This window comes from Lipotes vexillifer, unplaced genomic scaffold (assembly GCF_000442215.2).
Source record: "Lipotes vexillifer unplaced genomic scaffold, Lipotes_vexillifer_v1.1 scaffold1654, whole genome shotgun sequence".
NCBI classification, from domain to species: domain Eukaryota; kingdom Metazoa; phylum Chordata; class Mammalia; order Artiodactyla; family Lipotidae; genus Lipotes; species Lipotes vexillifer.
In genome coordinates, this window is record NW_006794528.1 from 377,341 (window position 1) to 394,070 (window position 16,730).

At 34.8% G+C, this 16,730-nt stretch overlaps 1 protein-coding gene across 1 annotated transcript in view; it reads left to right on the forward strand.

Annotated features, from left to right (window-relative positions):
* Positions 1-16,730, forward strand: part of USP3 (ubiquitin specific peptidase 3) — a 90,960-nt gene that overhangs the window by 31,773 nt on the left and 42,457 nt on the right. The window contains exons 4-5 of the mRNA XM_007467213.1: positions 12,255-12,338; positions 15,465-15,546. Coding sequence (XP_007467275.1) covers positions 12,255-12,338; positions 15,465-15,546 — 166 coding nt within the window. The remainder of the gene's footprint in view (positions 1-12,254; positions 12,339-15,464; positions 15,547-16,730) is intronic.

A 16,730-nucleotide genomic window follows, 5' to 3' on the forward strand; every position in this document is an offset into this window, starting at 1 on the left:
GCAGGAATTAAGATCATTCTTGAGGTACCTGTCTCACAGTCATCATTGCAGGTCATGTCAACCTGTATGCACCAGATGTTGAAAACGTTCATTCTTCTTGATTTTTAGTTAGCAAGGTGCATGAAATATTTAATGGGGAAATTTGGAAATACAATTAAATCTCTCTCTGCAGTGGGTTTTCTTGCTCTTGGTAAGATTATGAGGAAATAGTAACTCTTTGAGGAAATTTAAAGAATTATCTTGGAATTTTCTTAATGGAGTGGAATTATATTCGTAGGTCTCTTTAAAAATATAGACTATATACTTTAATGTCTTTGTATATTGCATTTTAGAGGAATACCTTTATTAACTAGGACTGGAATTTAATTTGCTTTATATTGGTATAGTGTGCTAAAGTACAAGTCATTTCACGGCCGAATTGGAATTAAATGGCAGATCTTGGACCTTGGGGGAATATACACCGTGGCAGGGGTTTCTTGGCCAGTTGCCAGTCTTTTGTGTGAAGTTATACAGAGCCGCAAGTGTGTGGACTCCGAGAGCTTCTGAAATGCAGGAAGGGAGCTGCAGCTGGTCACATAACCATCTCATTTGTGGGTTTAGAACAAAATGCCAGGGAATCATCCTGTAGCATTATACTGACAGCCTAAAAGGAAACTGTGCTAGTAGTAAGCTGATGAAGCTGTAGTTTAAATTAACATTTTCCCCACACCTCACTATGATTAAGAAACAGAAAAGGATTTCTTCTTCTGTATGCAGTGTGTGTGTGTGTGTGTGTGTGTGTGTGTGTGTGTGTGTGTGTGTGTGTTATTTTACAATGCACCTTAGTAATTTCACTTCAGTTTGTAAGTTTTCCTTGTATATAAATTTCTTGTGGTTACACTACTTGGTTTACTTTAGAGGTGTATTAGGTTTAACCTATTTGATTATTAATTATTATGCTTGTAGTCCAAATATTTTGACTATAGCTAATGTTAAGGCGCCTTTTCCATGTGCTCTGTCCTCTGAAGAAGTTGAAACATGCTCCGAGACTTACAGTTTTTCTCTCCTTATTTTCCCTTTTCAAGAGTCCCTGCCTTGTCCTGTCTTTGCATATCCTTTATGAGGTTATCATTGAGCACTCCCCCCTCCCCCAAGTAACTCCAATTGTAGCTGGATGTAATCTCCCCTAAACTCACAGTCCTTGGGATACTTATAATTTCCTGCTGCACGTTAGTTATTTGTAAGTGTCCTTGGGGACTGCAGGAACCATATGTCAGATCTTTGTATCGTCCACAGTACTCAGTGTCTGGTGCCGAGTAAGCAGTAGATGTTTGAAAGACTGAATTTTGTTAACTATTTTCCAAAAATGGGGAAGGTTATACCAAATCTATACTATTGTGCCCTCCTGATCCTTTTGGAGGACTGAAGAGCTGCAGAACCCTTTTCCTGAAGAAGACTCAAATCACAGCATATGTGAGCTATTCCATTTACCTCCTGAGAGGGACACCCTTGCAGAGCAGGTCCTTTCACTTCTGATATAAACTGGGTGTCCAGGAGAAGCACATATTAACCAAGCAGAACATAAAACGGGTCATTATTTCAAAAGAGGGAGAGAATCATTTTGGTTTGACACAAACCCACTCCTTTAGGAGACAAATGAAGATTTTAATAAAAATGAAAATCTTAAGATTTTCACACAAGGGCAGGTGTTCAGATTATTGTGTGTGTGTTCAGTAATATTTCCTTTCCTCCTACCCCAAATTCCCTCCCCCAGTTAATACAAATGGAATTGTATGTGGTATACATTATTGTATCAAAAAAAAGATTAAAATTGTTTTAGAAGAAACAAAGATTAAAATTAGGAACCTTTTTTTTTTTTTTTTTTTTTTTGCGGTACGCGGGCCTCTCGCTGTTGTGGCCTCTCCCGTTGCGGGGCAGAGGCTCCGGACGCGCAGGCTCAGCGGCCATGGCTCACGGGACTAGCCGCTCCGCAGCACGTGGGATCTTCCCGGACCGGGGAACGAACCGGTGTCCCCTGCATTGGCAGGCGGACTCTCAACCACTGCGCCACCAGGGAAGCCCTAAAATTAGGAACTTTTATTTGACTTCTTATGTAGATAGACATTTGGAGTTAATAGATTTAAAATACTGAACATATAATTTTTGATATCTGACATAGTCTTGTCAACTTATCAACAATAGCTGAATTTCTGAGAATTCAGAAGTATGAAAGGAGTATTAAAACTAAATTACTAGAATTTTTCCTTCCTGGCAGGGTAATGTTTTAAAGCACTCCTTCAAACAAAGAAATATTATGAAATGTGAGTCAATTCATTTGTCTAGAAGAAAGACTTGTATTTTAGATTTTAAACACCTATAATAAATAGCAGTTTTAATTAAAACTAATAAAAATAAAGCTTTTATTTGTGGGTTTAAATGGATGCTGAATCATTTTCAAAGGCAGTTGTGATTAAAAATTTAAAAGGGGAAGATCTTTTGTTGACTATCCTTATAAACTTTTTGGGCACAAATTGTCAGTGTTGTAAAGATTAGAGAACAGGAAGAATTTTGTTTATTTAAAAACAGCATTTTGAAGTTTTATTAAAAAGAAACTTTTTAACACGTGGTCTGAAAACAAAAGGCTCCTTCTTAATAAGCTGGTACTTTTCTGCTTTTAACAAAGGAAATGAGTTTTCTCTGCAAGTATTCTAATTTTCCGAAATTGGCTTAGTTGATGGCCGCGCGTTAGAATTGAATAAAAGAGAATTTAAAAATAAGCTTGTTTTCTAAAAGAGTTCTTTGGATTTAACTTTTCTTGGTTTGAAATAGATGAAGTCACTGGAATACCATCTTGTTTTGTTTTTTGTTTTCTGTAACTATATCTGTCATTTATAATAAAGCTGGAGGTCAAAGTTTACTCTAGGTGTCATATTATGATGTTATCTATTATACAAGGGAATGAAAAGGAATTTAAAACTTAATGATGGATTTGCCATTGCCTGTTCTTGAAGGGTACTTTTTGCATTAAAGTTTTTTGATTTTGTTTCTTTGGTATTAGTATTATACATGACTTACTGTATAAAGATTGCCTTATAGCCAGTAGATTAAAGGACTTGTTCCTTTACTGTTGCGTAAAAAATTCAGGTTCATTTGTATGATGATTGCTTGTTTCACGTGGGTGAAGAACGATTTGGTCTGGGAATATTTTCTTGGTGCTTCAAGAATATGATGTGGAGACTTAAGACTTGAGTAGCTTCAATAGCACTTACAACAGGAATGGAAAAAGCTTTAGAACTTTAAAGCTGAGAAAGAGAGAGAGATTTTCTTTGTTTTGCATGGGACACCTGCACTATATAATATGGTAGCAGTTGAGCAATTAAAAGTGGCTAGTGGGACTGAGGAATTGAATGTTTTATTTTATTTTAATGATTATGTTTAAATTGCCACATGTACTGGTAGCTACTATATCAGACAGTGTAGCCTCACACTTAAAATTTAACAGTGAGCATATTAATATTATGAAACTTTAAAAACCTTAAGACAAAAATCTGATAGAAACTCCAAAAAGAAAATAAGTCAATTTCACTAACTAAAATAGTTGTAAATAAGTATAACTTAAAGCAAATCTAACCCAGTAAAATGTGTCAAAAAGAAAAATTATATAATTACTGAGTTAATTTCACTAGTCTGCCAACATATTCATTTTAAAGGGAATCCCAGATTATTGTATCATTAGAAGCAAAAATACATTTATAAATAAGCCCTTTCTGATTTTTAAAAAACTAATAACATTGAAATAAAAGGAAACTATTAAAATAGGATAGTCCCCCCCAAAGAAAGCAAACATCATACGCAAATTGATGAAATACTAAAGCTATTTCCATTAACATCAGAAACAAGACAAATACTTCCTATCATCATTTACATCATCGTCACTATTATTAAACATTGCTTTGGCAGTTCTAGCCATTGAAATAAGACAGAATAAATTGTTGGTATAAATATTAGAAAAGAACAAATTATTTCTGCTTTCAAATTATATAATGCTGAGAAAACTCAGGGGGACTTCAGTAGAAAACAACAAGTAGAATTAATAATTAATTTTGAGATGGTGATACATAATAAATATGCAAAAACTAATAGCTTTCTCTTCATTAGCAGTCATTAGTTAAAAATGGAAATGACCAAACAAAAAAACATTCAACATAATGACCAAAACTATAAACTAAATCTAGGAATAAGTATTACAGAAAGATACAAAGCAAAGATATGGATCCTTTGTGAAGAAAACTTGACATTGTAAACAGTTCCTTTCCCCCTCAAATTTTTACCTTCAAAAGTTTTCCTGGAGACAGGGTCTGATGAACATGATGGTCCTGGAACATAATGTGCACAACATCCAAAAAAATCAAAATAGCGGATATGTTGCTTTTATTCAATACTTAAATATTCATTGAGAACCAGCTGTATGTTAGGAACCTAGTCTTTAGTGCAGTGGTCTCTAAAATAATGCACTTGAAGGTATGGGAGGAAAATAGCAGAACTTTTATTAAAACTTTTTATCTGGCAAAAATAAAATCATTGGCAAATATTTAAAATACTTACTGCCAGTGGTCTGTAGCCTAGGTGGTTATGTGTCATGAACCACACACGGAGTGTCCTGCATCAGCTTCACGTGTGGCGTCCTCTCCCTTGTTCACTTTCAGCATTGTGCAGTATGTTAACACTTTTTGTCTGCCTAATTACATGGATTTGTTTAATTTTACCAAGAATCAACCCTCTTTAAATGGATACACATTTTAAAAGATTTTTTTTATGAGAAAAAGTCCTCCAAGATAATAACAGTAACAATAGTAAGACAAATACTGGGGAACAAGGAAAAGGTAAGCTGACATACACTCCTACTCTGGGCTCATCAAATACATTACAAAGTAAAAATATTGGCTGTCTGATAAAAACACAGACTAATCAGATCTGATAAATTGGACAGAAAGTTTGAGACTGTGTGAAGTATGAATTTATATCCATTATCATTAATGTCAAACCTCACCCTATGTATATATTGTACTTTGAGATACTAGTTTAATAATGGTATGAAGACATTTAAAAAGTTTTTCACCTCTAGTTCATTCTTCTAAAATTTTTCTTTTTTATACTATATGCATATTAATTTAGATTTACTTGCATATATAATTAGTACAAATGTGTAAATGTGTTGGGGGTGATGGATGCTCAGTGTTGTGGCTTATTTTTTATCTGATTAGGAGCCATTGAAAATAATTTGAAGATTTCGTCTTAGTGGACTGGTGTTTTTCCTTTTATAATTAGAGAGGGCATGAGGCGCAGGCTGGAAATAGGAAGGAAACAAGTGTTTCTAAAATTAGAATTTTTAAAAGGAGGTAAACCCACATTAAATTTTAGGATGAGAAAATAATTGAGCCATGCTGCATGTTTTAATTTTTGGAGAATGGGGAAAAAGTACAGATAGGGATGACCAAGTAAGGAATATTTTTTGCTGTTAAACAAGTGAATGGTGCTACAGGAAAAATACTGAGGGAGGGTAAGGGAGTTGGTGGTGTATGGAATGAAAGCTTAAATCTAAACATAAAGCAGGTAACACTGAAGTGAAAGGGAAGATTGGGAGGGAAAGATGAGAGAGAAGAAAATTTAGGTAAGGTCGACATTGCAGGGACCATCAAATACTATAGTTTAATTCGGCTACAGATATCTATGCATTTGAAAGTCACTGTATTTGGGTGGGGCAGAGGGGGATATCATACTAAAGGAAATAATCAAGGTTTAAAATAAAATATTAGTTGAGATGGAGGAGGAAAAAGGTGGGTTTGGGGGAGATTACAGAGAGGAAAATATTTAGAAAGGATTAGGCATGATTAGATGCTAGAAATTAGAAAAAAATCACAATCTTAAAAATGTACACATAAGGAATCAATGTAATGAAGAAATTGGACAATTTTGCTATTTATTAGGATAAGCAGAATTTGAAATAACTTGAGCTGTGATATAATCAGTTTTTTACCAAATTATAATAGTAGTATAAATAATTGGTATTTCTTATGAAAATTTACCTGCTACCTGCTACACGTTCTCTCAGTGCAAGGTAATAAAATTAATTGTGTATCTTCTGCTCTGAACAGCAGTATATATATAATACCCTACTCTACATTTAACAGTTTATTAACTATTGGCTTGAAGTACTTTAAAGCTACTTTAGCGTCATATTTGGTTCAAGGAATTTGGGTTGAGACTGATTTTTACATAGCTAAGATGATAGTATACTTTGTCTCAAGGTGTTAGAAGTAGAGAAAGATACCAGTACCTTCTCCTTCCCTGCCTTTTTATATCTGATTTCCTTATCTAACATCTCTAATATGTTGCCCGATATGACTTCTAAGTATTATTTTTTTGTTGTTAGTGTTCAGTTTACTTAAATTTCCTTAAACAGTTCTTTTTAGTAAATACAGAAGTAAACGTTTTCCTTGTCTGACAAGTAGTCTGTTAGAGGTAGAGCTCATCTTGACTTGAAGAATCACCTAACATCACTAAATTTAAACTTGCTTAAGTGTTAATATAATAGCCTAAAAGTTGGTTGTGTAAAGTAGTTCCTGACTTTTGTTTGCTAGACATGTGAAGTCCTATTTATATGAAAAGATGCCAAAACCTGGACCTCAGCTCCAATTCCTCAGTAGAAAGATGAAAAAGAGGAGTAGAACTTTTTATATTATTTCAGTTACGTTTTGGGAACCAGGTGTATTTTCACCTTGCAACATTTAACCATATTTTATAACAATATTTATTTCAAAATGGGAAATGCATTCCAAGTTTCAGAGGAGCAATCTGGAAGCTTTGAAACACAGCCTACAAGTTATGCACTTTTTTGTACTTATTCTGGTGTAATCTCCTTGAAGGGAAAACTAAGAATAGTGGCTAAATTTTATTTTTTTTCAGGTGTTAGAGGTAAGCATAATACTGACCTAATACCTTCAACACAATTGTAAACCAGGAAGAGATTTTTAGAACTTGTTTACTTTAAATCCTTCTTATTGCCTTGGGACTTTTTAATATCAGTATTAGTGGGATAGTTTCCAGTTTGAAAGCAGCGTCTCAGCTAAAGACTAAGGTAACCAGACAACATTTAAATTCTTATTTACTTCCTACTTTTTTTTTTTTTTTTTTGCGGTACGCGGGCCTCTCACTGTTGTGGCCTCTCCCGTTGCGGAGCACAGGCTCCGGACGCGCAGGCTCAGCAGCCATGGCTCACGGGCCCAGCCGCTCGGCGGCATGTGGGATCTTCCCGGACCGGGGCACGAACCCGCGTCCCCTGCATCGGCAGGCGGACTCTCAACCGCTGCGCCACCAGGGAAGCCCGAACTACTTCCTACTTTTGTTACTTATTTTCTTTTCACCTCTGGGCCAGAGAGGAAGAAGAAATCAGGACAGGGGATGGGGGCAGCTAGAGACGGGTGTGCTGTGAGGCAGCCCTGGTTACACAGCAAAAGGAAGCTGACATTTATTGACCCTCTACCACGTGCCAAGCGCCCCTGGACGTTTTGACCTGTGGAAGCAGCTGCTTTCCTTTTATCATCGTCATCTAATAACGCTTGTGTAGTGTGGTGAATTCAGACAGGACAAAAGTTAGAATCTTGGAAGTAAATGTCCTTCATAGTGACTGTAAGAAGATCTAAAATTGACTCTTGGCAATAAGGACAATTGTGAAAACTTAAAAATTTTTAAGCCAGTGAGAACAAATTCAGCCAAAATAAAATTGATTTCTTATTGTTAATTAAAGTTATATTTATTACCTCTTTATAATATTGGGTAGTATTACAGTAGAACAGTTAGTATCTTAGATATTTTCTAGGCTAGCAGTGCTGTGCAAGAGAAATAATTCGTCACATATGTAATTTAAAATTTTCTAGTAGCCACATTAAAAAAGCAAAGACAAACAGGTTGATTAATTTTAACTGTATATTTTATTTAACCCCGTTATCCAAAATATTATCATGTCAACATGGTAATCCATATAGAATTATTAGACATAGTGTGCATCTTTTTTTAATATGAAACCTTCAAAATCCAGTATGTATTTTACATGTACAGCACATCTCCGTTCAGATGCTAACTTTTCATCAGAAATGCTTGATCTGTATTTAGTCATAAAAATTGCAGTTAAAAATGTAGATTCAAAACACTATTAAAATTTTTCCAATAAATGAATAAAGTACCAAAAAACCCATTTTCTTTAATACTTGGCATCTGTTTTGACAAGACTGACTCATCTTTTTTAGAATAATTGAGCCCAAAGCAAAAGCATATCAGTCTCAAAACTGTATCTAACTTAAGTAAATCCACTAACTCTTGTAACCACTCAGTATTATCAACATCAAATTCAAAGGACCATTATATAAACTGAAAATCAACTCCACATTTGTCCATATCAACAAAGCATTCTTCAATTTTTCTTGTAGATTTTGCAGACAACTTACATAATGCCACTGTATTTAAAATCTTCTGTATATTCACGTTGAAATGTGTAAAGTCATTATTGATTTGTATTACGAATAGTTTAAATTTTAACATAAATTCTCATACCTGTCTAGCTAGGTCACAAACAAGCTTTTATTCTCTCCTTGGATCTTTAAATTTAGCTCATTCATGTGCACTGTGATATAGGTGAAAAAATGTAAATCATGCTGTGATGTTTTCTCTTTGTTCAATATTGGCAGGTGTTCCTTTTGTTTCAAGAAAATTTTGAATTAGAGTTAACAGTACAGTAAACCTTTGTAAAATTCTTCCATGACTCAAGCAGTGAACATTGGCAAAGAACATGTAGCCATTATATTCATTATCTTCCATTTCTTTTAACAGTTCCATAAACTGGTGATGAGTCAGAGCATTTGCACATGTATACTGAACAATTTTAATAACTGCATCCATGATACAGTCTACTTTAGAGCACAGATATTTTCCATATGTTAATATGCAGTGGATCAAATAAGGGAAATAATTCCATTAAATCCGGGTTTCTGATCGCACGTAGCAGGTCCTTGTCTGTCTTGATAGAAACGTTTTCCTGTCTAGCTGAAAGTGACAGATGTAAAAGATTAAAAAATATTTACAACATGCGGTTGATTGTCTTTAAGCTTGCAAATAGATGAAGACATTTCAATTTGGAAGTCATTTGAAACAAAACGTACCCAAAGTATTAACTGGCCATTGTCTCTTGTCTTGTAAAACTCATCTAAAGTGAAAAGTAAAAGTACTTAGAATTTTCAAATGTTGAATGAAATGATCTTTAATAATGTTAGAAAGGTCTTTTATTCACTAACAATTGCTTGGTGGGTCAACTGAAGATCTTTCACTTTTTGTAAAATATCCTTTTTGATCTTTATCTCAAATTCTAAAACATAACTCCCTTAACTGAAATAATAATTTCCCTTAACTGAAGTAATTTAATGTTTCATCTCTCCATCTAAAAATGGTTTTCTTTCTTGAGCAAGAATTCAAGCTATTTTAAAGCTTGCCAGAATTACAAGCTCAAATCCTTAAAATCACTAAGAAACTTCTTTGTTATACATTTCATTCTGATTTCACTGATTGTGACAAATTTCATTGATTATTTTTTGACTGTAGAGAAGCAACTTATATTTTTATGCATTTGCTGAAAATGACTCAACATTGCCTACTTTATTATCTTAAAACTTTTTTTACACAGCTTATTAATTTGGCTCTGCTGTATTAAATCGTAATTGCCATTATTTGTAAAATTTGTGATACACCTTTTCCACTCGATTCTGCCTCATTAGTGTGCCTATGTTGTCAATTACACATTTGTGTGTGATCTTTTTTTAAAAGTTCCAAACTTCATTTGGAAGTTAAAATTTTTTTTCATTGTTAGTTTTTAACCCAGAAAAATAATTTATTTATATTAATTATTAAAATAAGCATTTCAGTTTAACTACCAATTACTGTTTACATAGGTATCACTGTAACTCCTGCTGTCTGCAGAAAATATTCAAATAAGCACATTAGAGCGCTTCATTAGTGCATAGAAAAATAACTGAAACCTTCTGTTGACATAAACTAGACTGGCGATATGCTTATGTGTGATCCTAGAAATGTACATGTGCACCCACACTGTGCACTGCAGTACATCTTATATGATGTCATAATAAAAGTGAAATATAGTGTTACCAAAACTGTAAAGTATTTAATGGAAATATATTTTATACTGCTTTAGTTAAATAAAATTTTATATCAATTAAAATTTTAAAAGATTAAAATGCATTTCCTCAGTTGCATTAGTCACATTAGGACAGCTCTGGAGTCTAGAGAAACTTATTCACTTTAATAATGAACATTCAAAGAGATGAAGCAACTAGACCCAGTTAAGTCAGATTAGTTCAGAATGGAGCAAGGCCGTTAATGAATCTGTATTTCAATATATGAAAACGTTCCTTTAACAAATGTTAAAGGCTGAATTCGTGTCACACCAAAAAGAATTACTTTAATAAGAAAAAAATCAGTTATTTCATATAATCTGAAACAATTTGTTTCTTTAAACAAAGCAACTTTTTTTTTTTCTTTTTTGTAGAAGCTAAGGGGTTTACTTTTCGATGAGATATTCTAGCAGCATGTAAATACATGAAAGATGATCTGAATTTGCTTCTAGACTTCATTCCCCAGATGAACACGAGCATTTGGAGTTATTTTTGTTTTGAACACTGGGTATTCCTTTAACCAAAATACATGCATATATTTATGTAAACATAGAATGAAACTGTAAGCAGGAATTAGAGTAACAATACACTTTCATTCTTTAGTGAATGCCTGAGGTTCATGGAGGAACCAGGTGCCTTAAACCCAGATTTGCAGAGTAGACCTTACCCTCTTAACATTTATGCTGAGAGGAAGCAAGGAATTAAACCTTTTCACTAATTTAATTCCTTTATGTCTTTGTCATAAAACTGATAAGGAATTATTTTCCTGCCATTGCTGGTACTTTGATCATAGAGAAACAGTCTAGGATGTAAAAGGTAGCTTTTGCTATTTGTAGAAACGTTAGAGATTGACCACGGGAGCTCGGAGAATACGTTAGAGACTCTTGATTGACAACACAGGCAGTCAATTAATGCGGAGGGGCGTGTTAAATAATTACATATATATTTTACTTAAAGTTTTCAAAAGCACTCACATTTTGAATTCTGTGAATAAGAGACACAAGCCATGCTTTTGTGTGTAATCTTTTTTTAAAAAAATTACTTTTCCCCCATCCTATTCACAATTTTTTTATAGACTGGTTTCAGGTATGTAAGAAATGTTTTTTGGATTCTGCTAGAGATGACCTAATTTTTACTAATTGCTATGCATTCAAAGTTTTTATTTGCTCAGAATGGCAATGTTACTGTCATTATTCTTTGGTAGTTATAATAAGTGGTTTTATACAAAGCTGCAGTTCAAAAGAATATTTTGGTACTACTTGTAAGTTGTTTTTATTAAAATTGGCCTTATTCTAGGAAGAAAATTGAATGCTGATGTACAAGTTAAAGTTTATTATGTGTGATTCCTTATATTATTTGCTTATTGACTTGCTAAAACACACACACACACACATAATATCAGTTTTAAGGAACATCTTAAATGTCTTTCTTCAAAGCGGTTATCGGTTTCCTGAAAGATGTAGCCACTGTTTTTGTTTTCTAACACCTTGGAATGAAAAGATTTATTCTTCTCAACCATCTGAATTCAGTTTTTAAATTAAATTATGTGTGAAATATATGGCTTTTAGTTTTTTTATTCAAATATCCCTACAGGTTAATTACTTTTTTCCTGCTTTTCTCTTAAATCTCTCCTCCCTGCAAACTCCCCATTAATTTGAGTTGGGAAGGATCACATTAAAGATTTAGGCTTCGTGCTACATGAACAGAATTGGTGCTTTGTATTTCATTTTCCACGTATTATGTACCACTGAAAAGAATATAACACGTGTAGTAGCGTATTTCATTTTTGAAAGAGGAATTGAAGAGCTTTTGAATAAAAATGTGTAAAGAAACTGGTGTTTATTGCCTACGTGGCCTTTTAAAAGGACTCTTAAAAAGCATTCCATTGTGGATTCCAAGTCCTCTTTAAACTCACCACTGACAGTAACTGCCTGCAGAGCCATGTGGTCATCTTGGCAGTAGCCAGGCCTTTTAGTGATTTCATTACTGTGGTTTCCTCAAGCTCTTTACACACATTGATTAATATTTTCCTTGCAGTTATCGCTGTGATGATTTTGTGATTAATGACACCAAGCTGGGACTGGTACAGAAAGTCAGAGAACACTTACAGAACTTGGAAAAGTAAGTAATAGGCCTTGGGAAAGAAGGGATGGAGTGGGGTTGAGGGGTCTTTCAGCATTTCTGAGTGGGATTTTTATTTATGAGCTCCATAACTTTATCACGTTTTTAGTGTGATTGAAATGTGAACAAAATAAACTTTGGAGTTGGGTATCTGAAAATGCCCATAGTCAGTGATCATAGCATTTATTTTGTTTAATATTTGTCATAAACCATATGCAAGGGCTCCAGAGCCTGTTTTTTAGTTATTATCCACCAACTTCTAAGCTCCTCAGTTTATTTGCAAGGGGAATTTTGGTAGTGTAAGGGAAGGGCAAAAAATGATACAAAATCATTATAGAGTTACCTTTGATATTAGAAAATCCTTATCCAAATGTATTATGAGGTCTTCTTAGAAACTCTGAAATTTATGTATCAAGGGAAAATAGGTTTAATTATATTATTGTCCAGCGTGCATCTATGTGATAGCACAAGATCCTAGTTTCTTCTTTTCCTTTTTTTGTTAGGGGCAGTATTTATCACTTGAAAGTAGAGGAAGCTGTGAAATGCTTTGTCACCATAAATTAAACTGCTTAAGCGAATAGAGGTATTTTTTTGCTATAGCCAAATAGGTTAGTCAGATAAAACTCACTAGACCCAAAATTCAAGCAGTAAACAGAAACCCCAGTAGCAGTGTCTTTGAAGCTGCAGTGGATAGAAGCATGGCCCTGGAATGGTCGCTGACTCAGGTGAAATTTGTGTAAATCACCCCTAATCGTCAGGTGCCATCTAATTTATTTATTTTTTGTTGTTTTTTAAAAAATCTTTATTGGAGTAAAATTGCTTTACAACATCTTATTTATTTTGACAGTCGATGTATAAATGGTATTGTGAGAACATGCCACAAGTGGGAGTCCTTTAGCAAACTTACATGTGAAGCCAACAGAGTATTTTAAAATTGAGTGCTGAGAGGGAATAACCTAAGTTCTTTGAGTGAAACACTGTCTAGCTTTGGTTAACCAAAGTGTCTGTGCATGTCTCTGTCTAAATAGACTATAAGCTGATAAGGGAAGAATTGATTTCTTTGAAATCGAAGCTAATTAGAACAGTCTGGGTTTAAGTGCACTTTGGCTTGTCATCTTGGGGCTCCTCACTTTTTCAAAGCGCCTCCTCTTAATTTGAACGAAGCAGCAGGAGCATATCTAGGGTTAGAGACACAGGCATAGACACACAGATCTAGAATATTGAATTTGGTCTGAAATAATCACAATTGACCGTGAAGTAGGAGATTCCCGCAGTAATTTATGTAAATATCACTTTTTGATGTGGTGATGTCATTGTAAAGATCTTAACTAACTTGATTCTTTGTTATAGAAGTAGGTAGCTACCATATTATTTCTTCCTGCCACTTATAGTTTTCTCTAAGAAAAGACTATCATCTCAATGACAAATAAATTCATCAGAACTAAGTCAAAGGGAAAACCGGAAGTTCAAGAACCTGCATGCGTTTATGCAGATATGGAATCTTTTACTTCCACTTATTTCTTCATCAGGTAAAAAAAGGTGTCACAGACTGCCTTGTCCACCATTCTCGTTGGTCCCACTGAAAAAGCTCCTTTGAAGTCCTTTTTCTATGTCGATAAACATTACCTAAATTTATTTTTATTTTTTCAAACGTAGCCTTTAATCTGTAATGGAAGCTACAATGAAAGAACTGTGATTACATTTGAGTTTTACTTTAGACTGTTTAGCGTATCCTCTGGAGAAGCACTGCGCACCAGAAACGTTGTATTAATCTACACTGTCCCGTATGGTAGCCACTAGACACATGTGACTGTTGAGCACTTGAAAATTAGCTAGTGTGACGAGGAACTGAATTTTACATTTTTAAGTTTAATTAATTTAAATTTATTAGCCACATGTTGTGAGCAGCTACCATATTAAATAGCGTGGATCTAAAGGATTCTGCCATTTTGAGAATCATTGATGGTAAAATTTAATAACATATTTTTAAAAAGCTAAATGCTTTTTTTGTATAGGTTAAAACTAAAAGTTAACTATTAGGCATTGTCACAGTACATACACTGTGCTTGTGACTGAACTTCTCTACCTACAGAATTTGTGAAGGAATAACTTAACATCGTAGTACATATGGGATTATCTCTTCTTACCTTGTAGTCACCAGTACACTGAGAGGGACATACATTCCTGAAGACATTTTTCCTAAGAATATTTTTAGATTTGAAACAGCTGACTGTCACTAGATCTGATGCTCTGAAGACAGTTCATGTGGAAATTCTGGAAAGAAAAATAATTATGTATTTTCTTTGGATTAGACTGGAACTTTTGGAAGATAGGAAAGACTTGGTAGACTTAAAAAGTCTATGTTGTTTAATAGTAACTTTCACTTCCTTTAGATTAGTTCCCCTGATACATAATAATTTTAAAGTGACCCTTTGAAGATAGGAATTATTTTCTAATAAATTTCAAACTTAATCTCTCTTTCAATGAGAAACATTTAGATAATTTAAATTCAGAATTTATGTGCTAATTAGGATTTGTTTTAGAATATGCTTTGTAGCATAGCTGAATCAAATGAATTGACATACGCCTATGCGTCTGTAATTTATTTATCATTCTGCAAACTCAGATTATATCATCATCTATTACAACATACTAACAAGACACGATACCTTTATCAAAATTAAGAAAGAAGTGGCATAGTATTTGAGACTTAATGTTAAATCTCAGAATAACCATGTCAGACCAGTGTTTTTCTTTTTTATGAATAGTGGGTGTTCTCTTGTTGGAAGCTTCACCATTGATTAGGTAGATAGAGCGGTGGAGGAGAGGGACTGTCCATCAGACCACATCCACTCGGCCAGCGTTTCTGGGAAGCGCCCGGGGGTGGCAGCTTCCAGTCCCACCCTGCTGGAGGAGCAGTGGGGATTTCCAAGGGAAGTGGAACTCCTCAGTTACTTGAAATACTTGTGGGCCACAGTGGCCTAATGGGTCAGTTCCTGGCCTGGCTAAGCAGCCAGGCAGGGCTCCATACCCTAGATACTTAGAACAGCCATGTTTACTCTATCTTGCTGTGTAGTGTTGTGTATGTATGAACGTCTTTTTGACTGTCTGTTTGTGCTTTAATAGCTCAGCTTTCACAGCTGACAGGCATAGGAAAAGAAAACTTTTGGAAAACTCATCACTGAACAGCAAGTTACTAAAAGTAAATGTAAGTAATTAAAATGTATTCAAATATAAGAATTGGTTGAGATCTAGTCACTGTTTGATTACAGTTCTAACATTAATGTTGCTCTTTATAAACTTCTATAAATGTATGCCTTGGATTTGGAATATTTTACAAAATGTTTGCCACTTGTACTAATGATTCTTGACGTGACTAAATACCCCGGCGAGTCTGTCTGTCAGTGCCTTCCTTCCGTCAGGATGACCACCGTTCTCCTCTGCCTTAGGAGGCATTTGTTCTTAACGCCTACTCATGTACCTTATTACTCCATCTCTATAGGATCCCAAAGATCCTTGCTTCCTTCTGTTAAAGGTCCCTAGTGCAAATTCTATGGGTCTGGGGCTTCCCTGGTGGCACAGTGGTTAAGAATCCCCCTGCCAATTCAGGGGGCACGGGTTCGAGCCCTGGTCCGGGAAGATCCCACATGCGGCGGAGCAACTAAGCCCGTGCGCCACAACTACGAGCCTGTGCTCTAGAGCCCGTGAGCCACAACTACTGAGCCTGTGTGCCACAACTACTGAAGCCCGTGCGCCTAGAGCCCGTGCTCTGCAACAAGAGAAGCCACTGCGATGAGAAGCCCGTGCACCTCAACTAGGGAAGGCCCGCACGTAGCAACAAAGACCCAACACAGCCAAAAAATAAATAAATAAAACTCTTAAAAAAAAAAAAAATGCTTTGGGTCTGAAGTTTTGGTAAGTTTTTTCCTTAGGACTTCATTAATACAATTTCACCATAAAAGAATATGCTTCCTCATTCTGATACCCATCTCTTACCAAATGTATGGCCATTAATGGAGTGACAAAAGTTTAAAGATGACTGAATATTGTAAAATATACCAGTAATTTTGTCCTGCATCTACCTCTCTGCTGTCATGCTAGCTGTGTTTAGACACACAATTAAGTATTACAATTTTGTGGAAGAAAGAGTTAAAGTGATGCTTTGGGTTGGATGGGTAGATTCACTAAGCATGTGTAGTACTCAGACATCACAGTGCATTTGTACAGCTAATCAAAAAACAAAGCCTTAGTCTTTAAGGGAAGTTCAGGTAGTTTTTTCAGATTGATATTCCATTGCTAGGAAAACATGTATTGGTCATTTGCATGGCTTAGAGTTAAAAGCTGGGGGACAGAAATACTTGGCATGTTTATATTTTTTCCAATTTGTAGTAG